Source organism: Kryptolebias marmoratus, linkage group LG20 (assembly GCF_001649575.2).
Source record: "Kryptolebias marmoratus isolate JLee-2015 linkage group LG20, ASM164957v2, whole genome shotgun sequence".
Classification (NCBI taxonomy): Eukaryota; Metazoa; Chordata; class Actinopteri; order Cyprinodontiformes; family Rivulidae; genus Kryptolebias; species Kryptolebias marmoratus.
This window is the reverse complement of record NC_051449.1, coordinates 3,018,093-3,040,514: the sequence shown is the minus strand read 5'-3', so window position 1 is coordinate 3,040,514 and position 22,422 is coordinate 3,018,093. Positions and strand designations below refer to the sequence as shown.

Sequence of the window (22,422 nt, the reverse complement as noted above, 5' to 3'; positions counted from 1 at the left end):
ATACACTATACAACCAAAGTCTATATTTGCTCTTATCATGCCTGTGTAAATCTGTTTTAGTGATTTCCGATCTGCTCCCCAATCACTGCCAGCCAAGCATCTCAAAATATTAAGAATTTTCTTACACTTGTCAACAATTTTTTGAATATGTATATTCCATTTTAATTTTTCATCAAACCATAATCCTAAAAATTTTATACACTTTACTTGCTCTAATTCTTGGTTATATAATTTTAATTTTATTTCCTTGTTTATTTTTTTACGATTAAATATCATTACTTTTGTTTTTTCAACTGAAAACTTAAATCCCCATTGCAACGCCCATTTCTCTATTTCAATAATAACCTTTTGTAACTTCTTTACAATGAAATCAACATTTTTCCCCCTTTTCCAAACAGCTCCATCATCTGCAAACAGTGAACATCCCATTTCTTTTCCAATATCTTTAAATACATCATTTATCATAATCAAGAACAGTAACGGACTTATAATACTCCCTTGCGGAGTTCCATTCTCTACAATATAGTTACCTGAGATTACATCACTAATTCTAACTTGTATTTTCCTATTTGTTAAAAAGTCTTTAATCCATTTAAATATTTTCCCTTTAATGCCCAACTTGCATACATCATTCACTTTCCTCTGCTCATTGCTTGTTAACCTGCCTCACCACCCACACCTGTCCCTTGTTGCCAATCACTCACCTGTTTCCACTTCCTCGTTACCCTCAGTCGTTAAAACCTGGTCATCTTCCTCACTTTCCCTTTGGTTCATTATTATTCTTTTGTGCTGTCTGGTTATCCTTGTGTCTCGCCTGCAGCTCTGGTTTTTGTTATTTAGTTGCTGCCACGTCAGCCTTTTGTTTTTGTTTCTTTTATTTTAAATAAATGAGTTTTTCTTGGAGCTCATTATGAGTCTGAGTATCAGGATTCTCCTCAATCACCAAACCCGACAGTTTGGAGCTTGCATCATTTGTGACAGCTGTGATCGTTCAGACACTTAAGACAACTTCTTGTTTCAGACACTTATTTGCATTTCTTGAAAGTGTTTACCTGATGAAGGTCTAGTGATAAAAACATTGCAATAAATTCACATTTGGACAGCATGCAGGAGTGTCTTTTTGCTTCTTTGGATTCGGTTGTCCTTCTTTTACATGCATGACTCAGGAAAAAGATTTTTGTATTTTTGTTTGTTCTGAAAGAATCAATTAGTAACATTAGTCTCCTAAAAACAGATGAAATGCCCATTTCAAAAAGGCTTTTTTTATTAGTTATTAGTGACATAGACAGCAGGAGAAATGTGAAACTAAAGGAGCAAAACTGCAAAGCTGTCAGATGTTTGATACTGCATGGCAGCAAGGTTTGAAAGAATTTCTATATGTATACAGTTTCAGTAGAAGAAAAAGCCACTTAAAGATATCTGAAAGTATTTTTGTTTCTTCATTCTCCTTGTTTAGTCTTTGCAGCCTCCAGTGTTCATTAAATCTACTAAACTTAGCTTAATAGGTCAAACTAAAGATACGGAAATTAATTCAGATCTGGGATAAACAGGTTTTTATACCATAAACCTCATGAAGCAGAACTAAATCTTGTAATATTTAACTCATCTGTCAGTTTTAAAGAGTTAGTGGAAGACCTAATGGAAAGTCAGCTGTTTAAAGTTGATAAATGTTCGATAAACTAACAAAAAGAGCTGTGATGTTCCTACAGAAGCCAAATAAATAAAGGTAAAGCAGCAACAACAACCAAAACTTCACCAGCAAACAGAGAACTAAAACTAAATAAGAATCTACCAGATTTACCAAACAGAAGTTATCAGTAATTAAAGGTGAGTGCGGTGAAAACTAAATCAGTTAGTGATACAAAATAGGAGGAAAAAGAACAAAAAATATAACAAAGCCCTCAAACCGTGACATATCGTGTTGTGAATCTCATTTGAGACAAATGAAAGGAACACAGACCCAAACTTCTCAGCCTTAAAACAACTCCTAACGTGAAGTTTGTCATAAATCTAATCCACTTGGACTCGAAGTGTTCATCGTCTCTATCTGACCTGAAATCCGGTGTGTGTTTTCGGCTGCGTAGGGATCGGCCGAAGCCGGAGAGCCGCAGCTGGACTGAACCAAAGGTCCGGTGATGACGACGGGGCTGGTGTCCGGGTGGAGCAGGGCCGCTTTCAGAGGGCTGATGGAGTTAAACTGAACCACAGACAGACAGCCGGTGAAACCCAGAGACGCCAGCCGGGACAGGTGAGGGTCCAGGTCTTCAGACTCTGCAGAGAGGAAAACAAAACTCAGCAGTAAAGCAATATGATTAAAACGATTCTTTTAATTTGCTAAAGTGCTTAATTCCCATCATATCTGCACCCCTAATTACACTGAGCATATTCAGAGCAACATGAGGGTTATTTACTTTGTTTTGTACCCAAACATTATGGGTAAAAATAGCAAAGGAATTAACCTGGAGTTGATTTATTTCCTTTTATTAATACAGTACTATCTAACAAAGAAAAACAACTCAGGATTGTGGTTTTTCTCACTGTTCAGCCCCAAAATGTCAAATTCACAAATCATTTCTGTCTGCAATCCATTCTTCTCTGAGACGATTTAGCACTTTCTACCTTTATCTGTTCCCTGCCTTAACTCTTCATCGCTCATCTGCGCTCCTTCACAGAGACGTAAACAGCAGCTGTTAGAGCCGCCGCCGCGGTAAACAGCTGCATCAGTGTCTGATCAGATGACTGAGAGCTGACTGTGTTTTTATTTCCACCTGAACACGTCTGCATGTTGATGAGAGCAGCAGGAAACGAGCTCCTCCCCGCGTCACGTCAGTCCTTCTCCTTCTGGGTCCATTAGTTAGACTGATGGATGAGGAGGTTGGGAAGAAACGACAGAAAACCCACTCCGCTGCTGCTTTTTTCCCTGATCCTGATCTGACTCTCTGCCGTCTGCTTTGACAGAGGGGATGATGGGTCACACGTCGACATGATGGGACTGGAACACTCTTTGTTACAATACAAAAGGAACTTTAAGTCACGCTGTAATTAAATGTAGATTTATTGAATCACCTAAAAGTATTTGCTTCAGTTTCTGTTACAAATTGAAAATAACATTATGCTCAATCTCATGTGCTTTCACAAGATGACACTCAGCTACTACCACATCAAATTTTAACTAAATATCTATAAAATTGACTGATTTGCAGCCATTTATGTTATTCAGTTGCAGAGTTTCACTCAAATTTGTACACTTGTTCAGAAGATATATTGCTAACGTGATTACCTGCCTTTCATGATGGTGAGATAACCCTCATTATTCCTGTTAATAAGCAAGTGATTTCTTTTGTTCTAAATGTTTGCTGTAGTGATGTTAAAAGCTGTGCAGCCTGCAGCCTCTCAGCCCCTCACGTTACTCACAGCTTATATTTCAGAAAGTCTTTGAAGGAGGCGCTCAGAGGCAACATGAATAAATCATGACAGAACCAATTACTCTCGTCACCCTGATACTTTTACAATTCCCTGTCGAGGAAGGAGAACCTAAGTGGATAAATCGTGGCATGTTGGCGACTCTTCGCAGCAACGTGAAGGAATGGACTCTAATGCTCATGTGACGAGAACAAGACGGCGTGTGATGCCAGCTGGAGCGTCACAAAAAGAGGCACTTAAACGCGCCGAGAAGAAAACATCAAACTGACAGCTCGAGCGTAGGTTCTGTCTGCAAAAAGCACATCACTTTACACTACAAAAGGAGTTTTATTAACACCTAGCTGTCACGGTTTTCGGGGGTTTGGTGCGTTCAGTTGCTTTTGAGGGTTTTTTTTGTAAATGTGTTTCACTTTATGTACCTGTTTTCTGTTTATCTTGGTTTTTTCTGCCAGTGTTTGTGTTTCTAAGTTCAGCCTGGCAGTTCTAAGTTCCTGTTTTCCTTCTCATAGTTACTCTGTCTTACCTGTCACACGCCTGCTGCTCATCTGTAATCATCCCAGCTGCACTCACTCACTAATCAAGCCTTCCCTGCAGATAAAAGCCCCCTGCTTTTCATTCACGCTCTGTCAGAAACCTTTATGTAACATTTCTAGGCGGGCCTGGAGTTTATCGCCTGCAGAGTCTGGTTTAAGTTCTGTTTAATAGGTTTTTTTGGGATTCAAACTGCCTGCTTATCACCTGCTGCCTGGACTCCTCTGTCCTCAACCAGCCATTAACATTTGTTACATTAATGGGTCAATTAGGTGTTTTTATGTGTTCAGAATGTGTTTTGAAGTTAAACTGATTCCATTAAGCAACATGCATTAAAAATTGATCACTAATCTAAGACTTGCAGCAGATTCAACATTTAAATCAGCTGCATTTCAGCATTATTGACAAAAATAAATTAAACTTTTGCAAGATCTGTTTCACAAACTGTTATGCAGCCTCTTTTGTTCAGACAGAAGTAAAAACTAAATAAAAAAAAATCTAATTCTGCACCTGTTGGCTTTTCTAAGTGGTTGGGTTAATTTTGGTCATACAGAATAAAGATTAGTACTTTAATTAACACATTCTCGTTGGTAAGACTCATCCAGGGATCTGTGTGTGTGCACAACTTTAAACCTGAACATGCCACACATACAGATGGACAGATTCTGAAGTTTCTTTTGGTTTTCTTTAGTTTGGATGAACCCTCTGCTGGTTAAACACCTTTAAGACCAGACATGGTCTCTCTTTTAGAAGTGTGAACCCTTACATGGTGAAGTGTGTATTCTTGTCCAATATTCAATTCCTTTTTGTTGCTCTAAAAGTGACATTTTAAACTCCTACTTTTAAGTTGCACTTATATGAACCACCTCTGGCTGCAGAAATCACCTCCCAGTTGTCACAGTTTGGATTATTGTTAAAATCTTCTTAAATCAGTCAATCACACAGACTTTATGCTGCATTCAGGTCTTGAGAATCGTTTGAAAAAATGTTGCAGTGTGCATCACACCCAGCAGGCATTTCATGCTTTATATAAGAAGCAACAACCTGCTTCTCTGGTCTGAGAAACTCCTTTCATGTAATCTGTATTGTGAATGTAAATGAAGGTGAATAATGGCCGTTCTGTTTCAGGCTCATCAAGCATACACTTAGCCATTTTTTTTATCTTAATAAAGTAAGTTTTCAGTGTAACAAAATGGATTCACCTCTGTTTTCTTTTTCTTTTAAGCAGGAACATGCTAAGTGTCAGACTCCCAGTTCTAATGTTGTTCAGCCTCCACTAAGTGCTCCTAAGCCCAAAAAAGCTTTCCTTTCTGCTTTTACCGGCTCCTCACTTACCATGCACTCTGCCTAACACCAGAGACTTGATGGCATTAAATTCTCCATCAGACGTAAGGTTGAAGACTTCTCTGGGATTCTGATCAACCTGAGGGGGGAGAAACATATTAGCTGTGATTCTGTTTGTTAGTGTAAGAACCAAAAGCATCAAAATGTTTGGCCATTTGAAGAAAATCATTCATCATGTCTTCACACAAACTCTGAGAGAAATAAAAGTGGATCTTTGCAGAGAAAGATTTAATTATTGGTGAATTTTTCTGTGAAGATCATCCACAGATCATTTTAATGAGGAGATTTCTGTACAGTCTCATCATGTGACTGAGAAAGTTAACTGGTCAAAGCCAGAAGAAAGTTTCCCACCAAACCTCTGCATTTAAATAACCTAATTTCTTATTTGTCCCTTTTTATATAGCAGAAGTTACACATATGGATTTATTCACTGAGGTACAGCTTGATGTGTGTATTATTTAACTGGAGTGATGCATAGTTTAGGATGCTCTTTTTCACATCAATAGAAATGTTTTTTATTTTATTTTGTGAAATCCTTCAGTCTGTTTTAAGCTGCAAATCAAATCATTTTAAATTTATGTGGTTTTAGAGTAAAAAGTGACAAAAAAAATCAATTTATTGCATTTTATTATTGCGTTTAAGAAGCTGCAGACGAATGTGTCTGAGAAGAATTTAAAATTAACCTTAAAGTGGAGAGAAACAAACCACATAAACGTTGGTACGTGTTCTGACATCATGAAGGTCAGTGCACTTTACAATATTTAATGGCAAGCTTCTTCTACTAGAAGCTGTACTCATACATTTGATAAAAGTACCAAGGAAAACTATAATGGATAGCTTACAGCTGTGGTTCTTCAAAGGTTAAAAATGCTCCAGACAGACACATCAATGGAGTCATCAGTGTATGGCTACGATTCTGCAGAAAGGTTTCATGCAAACTACAGAGAAACAAAGATTCATGCAGTCACATTTGTAAAAAAAAAAGAACTATTTTTGCTGACCCGCTTTTCCATGCAGCTTTGCAAGAAGCTGATGTTTATCTCCAGCTGTCATTGGATGAGAGCCAGTCTGTCACAGGGCCACTTAGACACACAACCATTCATCCTCTCACACACCTAATGACAATTTAGAGTTCCCAGTTAACCTAGCATGCATGTTTTTTGTCTGTGAGAGGAGAACATGCAAACTCTGCACACAACGACTCCAGCCAGTCGTCATCTTGTGACCTTCTTACTGTGGGATGACCTCTCTAACCACCATGCTGCCCTTAAAAATCTACCCTTTTATTAAAAATACGTCTTAATCATCACCTGAAATTCTGACCAGAAGTTCTGAAAACTTCTCCGGTGGCCAAAAATCTAAAGGAAAAACTATCTCCAGGAGTCATTAAGAGAGTCGGCTGCACCCTGGACGGGTCGCCCGTCTGTTCCAGAGCTTAATAACATAAATGTCCTTTAAAACAAGTTCAGTAAATACAATAATAGCAACACAACTACAGAGAAGCATCAAAGCAGTTTTCTCATGTTGTCGGATTAATTTTTCAGCTCGAGTTGAGTGAAATTTATCTGGGGGCACCAAAATATTTTGACATAATATTTTAGAAAGGAGATGTAAAAATCCATGTTTGCTTAAATATATTTAATCAAGACGAGATTTCAGCTTTTTAATAATGCATCTTGGACCAAATCAAAGCACTGTCATTAAATTATACTATATTAGAAAGTGAAGTAATTTTTAGAATTGACTGCTTTGTTATGCAGATTTTTTTAAATATTGAGTTAAGAATGTGCTGCATAATGCAGCGATTTGGAGTCAAACACAAGTATTCCTATGGAATAACAATGTACCTTTCATCTTTTATTGCATGCAGAAAGTGGGTAACATTTTTTTTCTTACTTGTTCTACTAATAGAAAATACTCCCACAACCTTAATGATTCTTCTACATGTAAGCTGGCATGTTTATACTTAGGAGTCTGAACATAAAATGCATTGCACAATGACGCCAGGTCTTTATTTCTTTTTTCTGTCCCCGCCAAAGTCTGATGTACTACTTTTACAGCCATAATGGAATATTGTCTGTAAACCTAAAAGAATGGTGCACAAAGGGCACTGCGATAACGGCACAGAAGCAGAGGACACAACATGCTGTTGCCCAGAGTGATTCAGGTTTCACTGCGCCATTTTTCACCTGGTCGGGGAGATGATGAGATAGTGTGAGGATTGTTGTTCCATCAGTGTGAAACGCTCAGTAAAGTTCACTCCATGTCCTTAGAGCACGTTACCATCAACATCATGATTCACGATGATGAAGACGGGCACAATGAAATGCACGTCATATTTCACCCAAGCGTCACACACAGTGAATCAAGATGAGGTCACCTTGTGTTTTATCTCACACTGTTTATAATTAAACACACATTCAGACTGCTGCCTCCATCTTGGAACTATTTGTCTCGTACATCATCTTGGATATTTAGTAGATCCAAGAAAGATTAGAGTCTCGTGTTTTAACTGAAGTAAAATATAATTAGTTTGTTTGTAGCTTGTTCTTGCTGCCTCGTGTCGCAGAAGATAAGATCAGATCACGTTTTATAAAGCAGTAAGAGTTCAGGTCCCTTCAGCTCCCAGATGGAGCTCTGCTTTTGTTTCTGGCTCCAAGGCTGCTCCTTCCTGTTGCAGCTCTTTTTACTGATAACAGCTGAATGTTTTTCTCAGTCTCACAGCTTTCTTGTCATGGTTCCTGCATTACAACCCCCCTTTTAACCAATAAAAAAAACATTTGAAGCTAGTTCTGCTGTCATTTCTAGTTGGGTTCAACATTTCACACTAGACAGATAAACAGTAAACAGTAACATAATTATGTGTTGTTTCACTTAGTTTGAATCTCTTTTTTGTTGATTTTGAATGCCTGAAGGCCAGAATGCATTTAGAGGTACAAAAAAATATAAACCCATGATGACCTCAGTTGGTTTGCACAGCTGCTTTGCTTTTCATCCACACTGAAGCTCTTTTTATGCTTTTTTTTTCAGACTAGATGCTACATTTGCCAAATGTTTTTAAATAAATTGTACGTTTAAGTTGAAGTTGCAGTTTAGTGCAGAGAATTTCATTTTTTTTCTTTCTTTTTCACATTGAACTAAGGGGAAAATAAAAGCAAAATATACCTCAGGCTAACTTTAGCAGTCATTATTTAAAAAAAAAAAAACACTTAAAATTTTAAAGGAACCTTTCCACGGACCGATATAAACCACAAAACAATGACAATTGCTCTTCAGTTTCTCAGATGTGCAGATGCAGATTAATATTTGAAGAAGAGGGCACTTCCTGCCCTTTTCTGACTAAGTAATAACATACATGTCCAAATAAGATTATTGGGGTCATTTTTAAATAGTTAAGTACATGAAGGCAGTTTAAGATAAGCCAGACAAAAGACTCTTGGAAAAAAAAAAGAGCTTTTCATCCAAAGTTTGGACTTTTCCTTAAGAATAAATCTAATTTAGAGCTTTTAGTTCTGTGTCTTTTATTATGAACAACATTTTGAATTAGACTTGTGCTCCATCAAATATCAGTAATTTGCATACGGTCTAATTACAGTGCCCTGCAAAAATACTCATCCCTCTTGTTCATTTTTTTTTTGCTTTGTCGCCTTACAATGTGGAATTTATTTAGGTTTTTAATTTGATTAAAAGCAATAATTCTGCAGAAAAGAATCAGGCGAATAAAGTTAAATAAGGAAAAATACTTGTTTTACATGATTCTAAAAAATATAAAACTAAGAACAGATGTGTATGAAAGTATTCAGGCCCCTAAACTGAATAACTTGCAGCTCGTCTCCATGAACTTGGTCCATCTAACCTCAGTAATTTTTGTCCGTTCTTCACGATCAAACATCTCCAGCTCCTTCAGGTTGGATGGGTGCTGCTTGTGTCCAACAATCTTTAAATTAAACAATCTTTTAACTCTCAGATGGGTTCAGGACATTTAACTACTTCTCCTTAAACTAGTGGAGTGTTGCTTCAGCAGACAGTTTAGGCTCATTGTCCTGCTGGAAGGTGGACCTCCGTCCCAGTCTCCACTCTCTGGAAGACTCCAAGTACAAAACAATTTCTCTGCATTTCAGTCCATCCAGTTTTCTTTTAACTCTGACCAGTTTGCAAGTCCCTGCTGATGAAAAAACATCTCCACAGCCTGATGCTGCCACCACCATGTTTCACAATAGGGATTATGTATTTAGCATGATGGGAGGTGGTAGATTCGCTGCAGACATGGCACCTTCTTCCAACCAGCGCAGCTTTTTCTTTAATTGATGTTTTTTGCCTTCATTTCCATGAAGCCCAGCTCTGTGCAGCTTCTAGTGGTCCTGTGGACAGATGCTCCCATCTCTGCAGAAACACTACAGGGTTTATTTTTGGCTTCCTCCTCACCTGGTCTGTGAGTTTTGGCAGGTTTGTTGTGGTGACATCATCTTTCTATTAAAGGTGTTGCACTGCTGTTGATTCTGGGGCTATCAGAACAAGTTTAGATCATCTGACACTTAAGATTTCTCACAGATGGATCTCATTTAACAAATATGTGGCTTCTGAAGGTAAAGGCTGGAGCTTTAAAGCAAAGGGGCTGAATACATACGCATGAATGCACCACGTGTCAGTTTTATTATTATTATAGAATTGCGCCGCTCAAGGTGGCTGCATGTTGGAGCAGCTCTGTTACTTTCATTCTGAAAATTTTAATTTCTTCTTTTTCTTTTTGTAAATCCCTTTTTTTGAAAGATTATTTCCTCTGGTATCGGATGCTGTGCAGCTACAAGGATTTTTTTACTGAAACCTTTTACTTTTGGGCATCTTGTTATGATGCGTAACCATAACAACAAGGTGGCTTTTTTCACAATCAGGAGCAGCTGATTAACATCTTTTACTCTTCAGTGTTGAACATTAGGAACCCTGAAGTCCATTCATGGCAACAACTAAGCAGACCGCTCGTAAATCCACCGGAGGTAAAGCTCCCAGGAAGCAGCTTGCCACCAAAGCTGCCAGGAAGAACGCTCCGACCACCGGCGGAGTGAAGAAACCTCACCGCTACAGGATCAGTACCGTGGCTCTCAGGGAGATCCACCGATACCAGAAGTCCACCGAGCAGCTCATCCAGAAGCTGCCCTTTCAGCAACTGATCCAGGAGATCACCCAGGAGTTCAAGACCGACCTGAACTTCCAGAGCTCAGCCATCATGGCTCCACAGGAGGCCAGCGAGGCTCACCTGGTGGGGCTCTTTGAGGACACATTAGGACAGACAGCTACAAGAGGTCCTTCCTGCCCACAGCCATCAGCAACTATAACAACTCTTTAACAAAACCAGGATTATGAGCTACAACAACATTTAATTTCCCTTTGGGATTATTAAAGTGTTTTTGAATTGAATTGAATTGAATTATATATGTTTTAAACTTTATTTTAAAAAGTTTTTTCCCCATTTGACTTCATTAATCTGAAGTATTTTTAGCTTCAAATTTATTGCTTTTAATCAAAATGAAAATCCAATTAAATTCCAGGTTGTTAGGCAACAAAATGGAAAGATTACTAGCAGGATTAATAATTTTGCAAGGCACCAGCTCAGTTACCTGCAGTGAAACGGTGTGCGTCAGCTTCCTGATGGTGACAGCGTGCAGCTGTCCGTTGGTCAGGCTCCTCACGCCGCTCCTCAACACTTCGACTTCCCGGCTGCTGTCCAGCTTGTATCTCACCTCCAGCTTATCTGAACACAAGGTTCATTTTCACAGTTTAAACTTTTTTTTTGTCTTCATGAAAATATCCTTGTTTTTGTTCTCTAATCTCTACGTGTGTTTGAAGACGCTCCTTTTCACCTCGGAGATTAATCCGAACGATAAGTATCTGAGTTAATAAAGCTTTTTATGCAGAGAGGATTAGAAGATAATTCCCCGTCTATAAAACTCCAGATCTAATTAATTTTTCTAATATTAAGAGCATTAAAAGTTGATTGAATGATAATATTATTTCTTTAGGCTTCTAAGATTAAAAAAGATAAATTGAACATCGTCCTTCAAATTCACTTGTTTACTTACGATTACATTTAATCTCTTTAAGAACACTTCAGAATTAGAATTCACTGTCATTTTCTCTTTATTAGACAATTTTATCAAGAAGTATTTGCTGTTTATTCAGTTTGATGTAGATTCTAATCACATGTGTATAAATTCTTGAAAAAAGACAAGATTTATTTTTTTCTTTTGGACATAAAAGGTTTAATAAGGGCAAAGGAAATAAGTGGAATAAAGGAAAACTCTCAGGGATTTATTTGGACATTCAATTTTAAGGGCATTTACCTGACAACTCCATGGCCTGCGCAAAACCTTAATGCCCTGTTTCCCATTAGCTTTCTCGGAGTCATTAAGGCCAGAAAAGGAGTCTATTTAAAGCTAATCTAGCTGCAAAGTGCCAATTTTCTAAGACTCCTGGACACTGAAAATGTAATTCTAAGTTCAAAGTTTCTCTGCTCCAACTCTTAAAAGCCACAACTTAATTATTTAAGAAAGTTTGCAGCTACTTTTTAGAGTGTTTTACTGATTTATTTGCAGCCTAACAAAGCATCACTTCTGCAGCTCTGGCAATCATCCTTAATAAGAGCAAAATATAAAAGCTTGCACAGCTGGACTGATAAAAAACAGGGTTTGATGAAGTTAATGCAGAGAGGGAGAAAATCTGTCAGATTGTGATAAATCTGGAGGGGCTGCATTGCAGAAACTGAGCAGAATATATTGATTTCAGGAGGAGATGAAAAAAACAAACTAGGGGAAGAATGTGAAAACAGCAGAAAGGCGAGATGAGAGGTGTTTGATCCCAGGAAACGTCAGAACAAGCGTTTTAAAAAGGCTCTCAGGGCGTCGCCTCGAGTGAGATTCACAAAAGCTTTTTAAGTCGTTGATGAGACATCCTGCATGGCTCCTAATTGTCTTATTCTGAACTGCTTCCTCTGATTTTTATAGCTGACTTGCTCAACAAGTCTGCCGCAGCTACCAGCTGCAGCAAAAAAAACTGTTCTGGGGGAAAAGCCTATAAACGGTTGTTTAGATCTGCTGTTTCAAATGGTATTTAGTGATTCAATTTAAATCAGAAAGTGCTAAATACAGATCTGAACTTCCTAAATGCACACTGAAAATGCTTTCCCCTTAGACCACCTCAGATCACCTTCAGAGGTGGTCTGGACCTTTTATCCTCATATGGTTGGTATTTTGAACACAGTCTGTCCTGAGCCAGGATGTAGGACCTCCTACTGAACTGATCTGACTCCAGAGAAGCAGCAGAGTGGAAATCTTAGGGTTAAAAAAAATGTCTGCTCAGTTTCTGACTGATTAAAGAAAAATACAATCCTTGGGAATATTCTGAAGATACAGCTTTTTTGTGGTTGTCAGTTAAAATGTTCTTTTTGTTGCGATTTTATTAATCAGAGTAGATTGCAGGACAGAATCTTTTTGGTTTGAATGTTTGTTCTGATTGTTTTTGGACCCACTGTGGTCCCTGTAAGCTCTAACGGGCTCTGTCAATCATAGGACAACATTCTGAGCAGCATCATATTTGCCTAATTGACGGTGGAGCTGGGTAAAACAGCTAACAGCTTTCAGACCGTTTCCATGAGGTTGAATTTTACAGGTTAAAATCTTCAGTCTTTGCTCTGACATGAGCTCTGTGAAGTCACTAATCATTACAGTGTATATGTGTCTTTATTTCTCTTATATTGCATCTGTTGGGTAATGGAGCTTATCAAGAGACAACTCCACCTAAATGTGAATCAAATGGCTCAGAACCGCGCTAATGTCAAAGCAATAATGTAGTTCAGATGTCTGAATGTATTGTCATTTTTACAAAAAAACACCAGCAGACTTGCTTATGTCCTTTTTGTTGCCCTCTGTGTGATGTAGATCTTTGTATATCTGCATACAGGACAGATAATTGAGATCCAGTCGTTTTGGGGTACGCAGTCCAAAGTGTGAACAGCCTCGAAGCAAAAATGCATCAGCTAAATCCAAACGAAGCACCTCAAAAAGCCTTTTCTCACCGTGTTTGTTGATGAGCAGAGCCATGTACTCTCTGTAATAGGAGCTGACATAAAGCAGCAGGGTTGGACTCTGCGTCGTCCTGAAACCCAGAGAGACGTTCTCTCCTCTCAGGGTCGTGTCAGAGTAGATGGAGGATGGCAGAGCGCTGCTGTTTCTGTTCAACTCGTACGGCTCCTTGAAGGTGTACCTGATGGATGTTCCTGACTTGAAACTGGCCGACAACTCTGGAAAAAACACACGGACCGACGGCTCATCAGTGGCATACATGGAGATAAATCTTTAGAGCCATTATCAACTTTATAGTCTTCAGGTTGAAAAATATTAATGAGTGAAAACCTAATCAGAGCAGAAGGTTTAGTTATAATGTCCTGAAAGTTTTTATTTCAATAATATTTTCAAAGAAAGAAATTAAATTGTTTTTTTGTCTCTCAAACATTCAGAATTGACTTTGCAGAATTAGCTTTGATTTTCCTGCAGTACAATGTTTTTCAGTAAAAGAAATGTCTCCTTTGTGGAGTCTAATTTCATGTTTTTAAAGTTACATTTCATCTTACATCTTACAATAAACTGCTCAGGGTCATTTTAATTATATTTTTCTTTACAGAAACTGAATAATGGAGAACCTAATTATAGCATCTTAAAACCCAACTGGTGAAAAAAATCCCTAATTACACATAACGATGTTAAACATGTTCACCTGTTTCACTGAAACTTTAAACAAAGCTGCATGTATGCAGTTTTTACAGACTCATCAAGGCAATTAAAGCACTCTTCCTGTGATTTAGCTCGCTGACAAAGACTAATGTAACAGATAACAGCAGCAGCTGGTGGAATAAGTTTTCTTTAAAGTACATAACTGACTGAAACTGTTGAACCTGAACACAAAGTTCAGCGCGGTGACACATTAAACAAGACTCGGGATGCATTAAATCTTTTATTTCACACTGTGCCAAGTGGTTTTTAATGAGTGTAAAGTGCAGTAAACGTGGAAAAATATAGATTCTTAACCTTTAAAACGCCCACACATAGAATCAGATAAACTCAGTTTTATTCCAATCTCCATCCTTTAAATTTTTTTTTTCATGGTGAGCATTGATTCTTATATAGTCCTAAAACATGAAATGGTATTTAGATTTTGCTGATTGATTGGAAACTTTCTTTACTGGAAGGTAAATGTTCAGTAGATCTTAGATTCTTTCTCATCCTAAAGGAGCAGCAATTTCATTACCCAACAGAAACTACAAGCCAGTAGTTTACAGAGTATAAGATACTTTTTAATGTCATTCTTAATATCAAAAATTTATAACAAAACCAAACTTTGCAAAGCAAATTGTCCATAAAACATACAAACTAACAAAACAGATATATGCATGTTATTATGTGCATTTACTTCCTGAGATAGAAGTTAAGTGTAACACCTTTGTAACAACTAAACGTTTGTTTACACATAAAGTTGTTCATGAAAAACATTAAAGATTAAAAGCTTAGCCTAGCCTGTCATGAGCTTTAATTCAAGATGGCTGCTGCAGCCACATCTCACAGTTTGAGTTGTATACAAACTTTACCTCGTTATCTGTAATTTAGAGCACGTTGGAGCTATTTTGGCGTTGACAAAGGTATAGCTGTGGCAGCCATCTTGAACTGGGTTGGCTTCAAATATCAGTGAGTTGTAAATGTTTATTCAGTGAAAACTTTCAAATATGTTCAGAGGTCCATAAGATAATTTGCAATCTGATTCGTCCCCTCTCATTAAGATGATCTTAGTTTAAAGCTCTGGCAGAAAAGGGGCGGGCCTTTAATTGTGCAGATAGGTTTTTTTTGTCAGTGTGTGCTTTGTGTGATTTTTCTGTCCCGTTTCCATCAGCAGCGTGTGTACCTGTGTGGCAGAAGACTCCGGCGTAAGCAGACGTGCTGCAGTCGCAGTAAAAGCCATTGACCCGCTCCACGCAGCGGCCCTGGTTCTGACAGAGCGAGCCGTAGCTGCTGCAGTGACCCGGGCAGCCGGGCCGAACGCCGGGCGTGATCTTCGCCCTCTCCTCCAGGTCCAGGGTGACGCCGTTCATCTGCAGGGAGCGAATGCATCCCCGGAAACCCCTCTGCCTGGACGCCGTGCCGCCTGGAAACAGGAAAACAGCAGTTTTTAAAGTGGCAAACCTGCGTAAAATGGAAAACTCAAGAAGAAAACTCATCTGAGCAGCTCCCCCCCATGTCTGTCATCTTTGCCCAAAGATCTCAATTATTGTCATTTATGCTGACAAGTCTACATTTTCCTTTTTCTGAGATTTTTCTATTTTTTTCCGCCTGACATTTACAACAAATCCACCTGTCACATCAGCTCCTCTGAATCTTTAAATTGTAGAGACTCTTGTGAGATAAACACAATGAAAAAGCAATGAGCTGTAGGTGGAGAGGCTGGTTCGGAGACGTGACATTCATCAGCTTTCTTTATGTCTCTGCAGCATCATTCCAGCAGCAGGCTGGATTATTAAGTGATTGGCAGCCATGATGAATTACTGCCTGAGTCTTGTCTGTCAGAAGCAGGAATACAGAATCCTTTTTTTAATTTAACCTACAACAGCACACATCCTAAAGCCTTTTTATTACTTCCACACTAGTTTCAGATTTGTTGGTTACATATCTTGAGGTATATTTTACACTGGAATGTAATAAGAATACCATATGTTAGTTTTTCCAATTTAATGAAACGATCAGAAAGTAATTATTGGATGTACATCTACTGATTAATATTTGGAGTCAATCCAATGCAAGATGGTTATCACAGCTAATCACCATTAGCCAGCACAAAAATGACATTAACTCAGTCAATTTTGCAGATATTGAGCTAAAATTTGTTGTGGAAGCTGCTGAGAATCCTTCACAATGCACACTCCGCGTAACTCTCATCATATCACATAAAATTATCTTCAATGTTTGACCAAAACAACGACGACTCTATCATTTCTCAACATAAGATTTCATTTGAAACCTCTGGCGTGAAGGGCATCAGATGATATGCATTCCTTCAAGGAATGCTTAGAGTTTAATTTCATTTGTTTTAACTTATCAGTAAAAGAAAACTCAAGTTGTAGCGTGTAACACAGACACCTAATACATGTTTGAAAGGTATTCTTATATTATTGTCACCTCAGCAGACACACAGAGCCTTTAAAATGGCTGTCTGCAAACACATGGGTGGTGCCATATTGTTTAAATCCACGCCTGTTTACAGTTCATGGTTTAATAAACTTATAAATGCATCACAAAAACTGATCTGAAAGTATAAGCTGGGAAAAGTCTGTTACTTGATGAAAAAATTTCCTTTTTTAAATAAAAGGGGATGTGTTAACAGGCCTCTTGCCATGGAAACTACCAGCTTTTGCTGTAAGAAAAGATAAAAACAGTCAACAGCTTATCTTTCCAAACCAGCCAATGCAACAAGCAACACCGAATAAATGCAGAAATTTCCCATTTGCAAGTCCAGCGTTTGAATGTTTTACACTATTAATAGCTATAAAAAAATGGTAATGTGTTTCCAAACTGGAATGTAGCATAGCCAATGCAGCCACAAAGGGTATTATTTTAAAAAAAAAGCAATTTACTGAAACATAAACCCATACAATTTAAATTTAAGCCTAAAACATTTATGGTATTATGTATAAATGTATACAATTCTAAGTCCTTATTAGTACTGCATGAAGTACTTAATACTTAAGAAAGATAACAGTAATTAAACAAAAGAAAAATAAACATTCAGGCTAAAAAATGAAGGTTTATTGAGATGTTTGAACGTGTGCCACAAAACTGTAGGTTTTTATTGTGAATTTTTAAGAGAACTGTCCTAATAAGACTTATATTATTGTTAAGATAGTACAAAAGTGGTGTTGTTTGAATAACTTGTTTATATATTTATTGTGTTTTACATTTATTCTTTTTAAGAGCAAAAACCTGAATAAAAGCAGCACCTCTTAGCAGACAAAAGAACTTAGCCCACAGTGGATTGTAAATATGTTATAAAAGGGACGTATTTTTTATTTTTTGCTTTGTCAAGTTTGGTTGGGAAGGGATAAATACATGGCTAAACCTCTTAGAAAAATGGGTCCAATAAAAAGAAGCTTTATGGATTTTATCTCTCGACTGAAGGTAAAACAGATGTTTAACTCCAGTATTTATGGTTTGATCATTTTAAATCCTAACTCCAGTCAGCTTTCCGGACTTTTAAACAAAAGAAATATGAGCATTTTCTGTATTCACAGAGGACTTTTGCCTGTGCAGCTGAGAAACCTCATCAAAACTGGTTTAAAAGTTTGTCACAGACAAATCAGATAATCTGTCAGAGACACAAAGAGACCATGAGAAATAAAATCTACAGTACATCAAGTGAGTGACTGATGTGCAAATCCTCAGTAGGATGAAAGCTGCAGAAAAGAACATTACACACAAAAGTAAAACTCTTTGCAGGTGATTAGTTTAGTCACAGCTTTATTATTAGTAACCCGCTTATTATTTAGAGATAAAGTTCTTACTAGGATAATATTTCTTCATTGAGGGAGTCCTGGTTAAGTATTGCATATGAAAACTGAAAATTTTAAAAAGGTTTAAGACAATTTCTTGCAAAAGAAACGGGCAGAGGAAAAGAAAGCTGAGATTAAATATATATATATTCTCATACATGAAGCATTAGGTGCTCAAGAAGATATTTTTTACTTTAAAGGACATTTGGTTATGAAATGTTGAAAGCATTGCTTCTCACCATCGACATACTTTATAAGGAAAAACTGGACTCCATGCATACAGCTTCCCTACAGGATGGTCTCAGTACAGATTTTAAGATCTGCCTTTTCGTGTCAACAAACAAGACATTGCGCTTATTAAAATAAAATAAAAAAATACACCTGACCTGAGATCATTTATTGTTTCATTCTTGTTGTTTCATGTAGTTCTTACCTTACTCCTGTATGTTCAAATATTCATTTTCTTCTACATGTTTAGATGTAATTAGCTGTTTCCTGTTGAAGGTGGGACTTAAAGTCCCACATCAATGCTATGTAGACTCTGGTTGTAGAAATACAACATGGCCGTTTCTATAAACCTAAACCCTGATGGCTTCAGTTCTAAAATACGAGAGAGCAGGAAACTGTCTGCGCTCCTCACCTATAAACAGCTGGCTGTTGAGCTGCAGGTGGACGTGTCCGTCAGTCGGGGCCTGCTGGGTGGAGACAGGCAGGTCGTCCAGTCCAAGAGTCGCCTCCTTGATGTTCCGCTCAGCTCGGACCCGATGCCACCGGTTGTCATTCAGCGGGACCCTCGAGTCCACCTGAACCTCCAAGGGCCCGTTTCCAACATCGAAGGAGAAAACCACCTGAGTGGAAGCTTGATGAAGACAAAAAAAAGATTGTATGAGAGGTGAAAAGGAGACAGATTTGGACTTTTCCCAAGGTAGTCAGAGAATAAAATTTAGACTCTGGAGCAAAGTTATATGGGATAATCAAATGTGACTTTGGTTTAGACAAAAACAAGACGTATTGTAGATAATGATATCTAGTAAAACAAAATAAATTAAATCTAATACCATGACAATATTTTTGACCTTGATATATTGTCAAAACACCAAACAGAGTGCCATTGAACAAAAGACTCTATTTGTTAAAATAAATTCAAAGTTTTAGGGAAACAAATTATAGTGGTGACTAAATGAGATTTGATGACAAGTAGAACATCTGAGACTGTTGCAGCTTAGAAGACAATAAAACATAAATTTAGTTGTTGCTCATTTGTTTTCGGAGATAATTGCGGGCTGAAAATTAGCATTTCATTTATCCAAACACTCCACATTCATCTCTTTTAATGACAAATAGACGTCTGTGTTAAACCTCACAGAGATTCAGTTTTAGGAGGCAGATGTTGTTTGCAAAGTGCAGCTGGAAAAACATCCTCTCTCCTGTTTCCAAACAGCTCCCAGTGCAAGTTTAAAATGTGCCAACGCTGCGAATGGGGAATAAAGACCAGAGCTTTAACAAGCAGGCTGGTTTGACTCTAGCGTAGGGACACAAAGAGGACAAACGGAGGGATGTAGGACTCTCTGGAATGAAATTTAATTACTCCATCGCAACAAAACAACAAACAGTAACAGAGCTTTGAACTAAACAGATTGGGAACAGTTCTCACAGGTTAACAAACAACAACAGAGCAAATTGGGGCCACATGTTGATTACATGGAAAACTAGAACATAGACTCATTCTTTCCAGGCTGCTATCATTTCTTTTCTGCATATTGGAGAGAACAATTTAATTTTTTGATCAACCCAAATTAAGAACAAAGGAAGGCAGGCAGATAGGTAGTGAAAATGAAAGCAGTTTTTAATTTAGAGTTGATTAAACTTAAGACTCCAGGAAAATACAACAGTGTAACATTATAGCGAATAAACTAACAAAGGTAGGCACATAGAAGTAAAGTGGCAATAAACAGGTGTAAAAAAAAAAAGAGGAGAGGAGCAGACAAAGTGGTAAAGTGCAGAAGGAGAGACAAAACAATAAACACACAAGTGTTAACAGGGTGACAGGAAGAGCACAAACAGGAACCAAAACACTCCATGAGACAAACAGACCCATTAAATTACAGACTCTAATGATGATCTCTTTAGTTTCTAATATTTTCAAACATCTGCAAAGGATTTATTTTATGTAAATAGGTTCTTATTACTTCTGGTAGCTTATATAAATGTATAAATATCACAAACAAACTAATCAATATAAAGCTAAAAAGCACTGATTGTCAATTTACAGTGATAACATGTTGTTTTTTGTAGCAACATATGCATGACATTGAAGTACTTGATGAGTTAATATTCTGTTACGACTGTGGGTTTTGTTTTTGTGTTACTTGTATTAGTTTCAGATTTGTGGTTTATCTATATTTCAGAATTTTTAAGTTGTTTGTAATTAGTTCATTTAGCCTTTATTTCCTTGTGTCTCAGCTTGTTTCCCTCGGCTCTCCTTGGTTTTTTTTTACTTAACTTCACTCACTAATCACCCACCCCAGTCCAGATAAGCTCCTTGATTTGGTTAAATCCATGCTGCATGTTCCATGTTCTGGTTTTGATTTTTACCTCAGGATCAGTTTGTTTTTAGAAAAGACTTCTGACTCCACCGTGTTTGCCCTCATTTTGAGCTTAATTTCTTCCCCTCATTACAACTCTTTGGAAAACCTGATACAGTTTGGAATAAACTTTGACACAAACTAAGAAACAATTGTTCTAACACACTGAGGTAAAACTATAGAGACTTGAATGGAAATAACACAAAGTTACTACAGAAAGACAGATCTGTTCCATCCATCTCTAACAAACCCGAAAGAGCTTAGTCAGTTTTTCTGTAAAGACAGCTGAAACTGTTCTCTGTTAGTTTACTTAACACCGTTAAAAATAAACACAAAATGGACCATAAGAAAAGCAAATAATCAGCGCAGGAAAAACCCAAATCTTTGTTAAGTTTCCACCCAAACAACAACAGAGACTTTAAACTATTACTAGTGTCTACATCACATAAAAGCGATGACAATAATTTCACAGCTGCAGTTCAACAAAAAGTGCATCATTTGAATACCATAGTTTCACTATTCTATAAATTTCTATATTCTTTTGATTGTTTGTGTTTTTGTGTTCAGTATTCATTTGATTCATTTGAGGGGATTTTTGTTTGTCCTTGAATTGAGGACAGGCTCAGTCACTGCAAAACATGAATAACAACTGAATGTACAAGTGATTAAATTAATCTTACTCTCAGGACAGCAACTAAATATAATCAGTTGTTGTTTCTCCACTGATCATCGCACAAAGTCCTCAGAGAACTGGATGTTTTTTTGCCACTTCAGATTGTTATTAGAGACCCTTAACAGTTCACTAACAGAGTTGTTACTTGGAGGGGAAACAATCTTTCTTTTGCAGTGCAGTTTTCCTTTCAGAGTCATGTTTCAGGACCACGGTCAGCTTCAGAGCCTTTCTGCAGCCTTGTTTCAGCACCACAGACAGCGTCTCAGGGCTGAATGTCTTTATTTACCTCCTCCAGGCTGTCTGCTGTGCTCTATTTGTTTTCTCCATCAACAGAGAAAGATTTAGGAGAGTGCAGAGGAACCAAACCGCCATCCTTTATGTTTTTTTTCTGGTGGAAGGTGGGGACGTATCGCTTTGGGAGCACAAAACAAGATGAAAAAATACCCCAACATCCAGCAGTAACTTATTTAGAAATTTGTTCCTGGGCCCAGCTACAATGTTAGAGCAATCTGAGGTTGATGGAAACGGAGCAGCGGTATATAGAGCGGGAACAACCACACAGACAATAATTTCCCCGGAGAGAGACGTTGCTGGTTGCTTTCCCTGAGCTGGATTCTCTGTGTGTGTGTGTCTTTAAAATATCACAGCTTCCTCCAAAATGAAACACAAAAACTAACCCGAGGTAAAACTATAACTACATATGACTGATAACTGAAGGAAGAACCCACACTGTACTTAACCTGTACAATCATAATTAAAGACATAAAGGGACTCTGGTTTGGTGATGCAGCACAAGACTCACCCTGGAGGTGACTGTCAAAGCAAAGCATATTTTCCACATCTTATTAACTTCTTTGCTTGTTTGCTTGACTGAAATGCTAATTAAATCCTTCTTACTGAGGTAAATTTCCCACTTCACCTTTGTAAAACAAACAAACAACGAATTACAAAGATTACATTCCTGTGTAACAAATTTCAGTTTACTACCTTTTTTCCCCCAACCCCTTTTGGCCTTAAAATATCTATTAGCTCTCCTGCATCTTCTGTCTTCTCTTGTTCAGTGTGGTAATGTTTATTTAATCCACAGTGTCCTTTAGTGACTCACTGTTTATGGAACAAGACAAGTTGCATTTTATGGAAAAATGCGACAGTGTAAACACTAAATTGACTGTGTAAAGTAACACTAAAAGGGTAAATCTGACTAAATCGCTGAATGACTTTGCTAAATGAAACTGAAACTGAGTTGTTTAAAACTAAAAGAAGCAGAACTAAAGCCAAAAGCAGCA

General features: G+C 37.7%; 2 protein-coding genes across 3 annotated transcripts in view; one reads left to right on the top strand and one right to left on the bottom strand.

Annotated features, from left to right (window-relative positions):
- LOC108232888 (contactin-associated protein-like 4) overlaps positions 1 to 22,422 on the bottom strand; it is a 95,611-nt gene that overhangs the window by 8,652 nt on the left and 64,537 nt on the right. For both annotated transcript variants that reach the window (XM_017410978.3, XM_017410977.3), the window contains exons 17-22: positions 18,519 to 18,737; positions 15,244 to 15,483; positions 13,367 to 13,591; positions 10,914 to 11,047; positions 5,290 to 5,377; positions 2,053 to 2,271 (exon numbers count right to left, since the gene is read on the bottom strand). In XM_017410978.3, coding sequence (XP_017266467.1) covers positions 2,053 to 2,271; positions 5,290 to 5,377; positions 10,914 to 11,047; positions 13,367 to 13,591; positions 15,244 to 15,483; positions 18,519 to 18,737 — 1,125 coding nt within the window. The remainder of the gene's footprint in view (positions 1 to 2,052; positions 2,272 to 5,289; positions 5,378 to 10,913; positions 11,048 to 13,366; positions 13,592 to 15,243; positions 15,484 to 18,518; positions 18,738 to 22,422) is intronic.
- LOC108232833 (histone H3-like) lies at positions 10,253 to 10,852 on the top strand. Its single transcript, XM_017410881.1, has 2 exons — positions 10,253 to 10,598; positions 10,845 to 10,852. Exons 1-2 carry the CDS (start codon positions 10,253 to 10,255, stop codon positions 10,850 to 10,852), a joined length of 354 nt encoding a protein of 117 aa, XP_017266370.1.

Coding starts and splice junctions, on each gene's coding strand:
- LOC108232833 (XM_017410881.1), top strand. CDS start 10,253: ATGGCAACAACTAAGCAGACCGCTCGTAAATCCACCGGAGGTAAAGCT.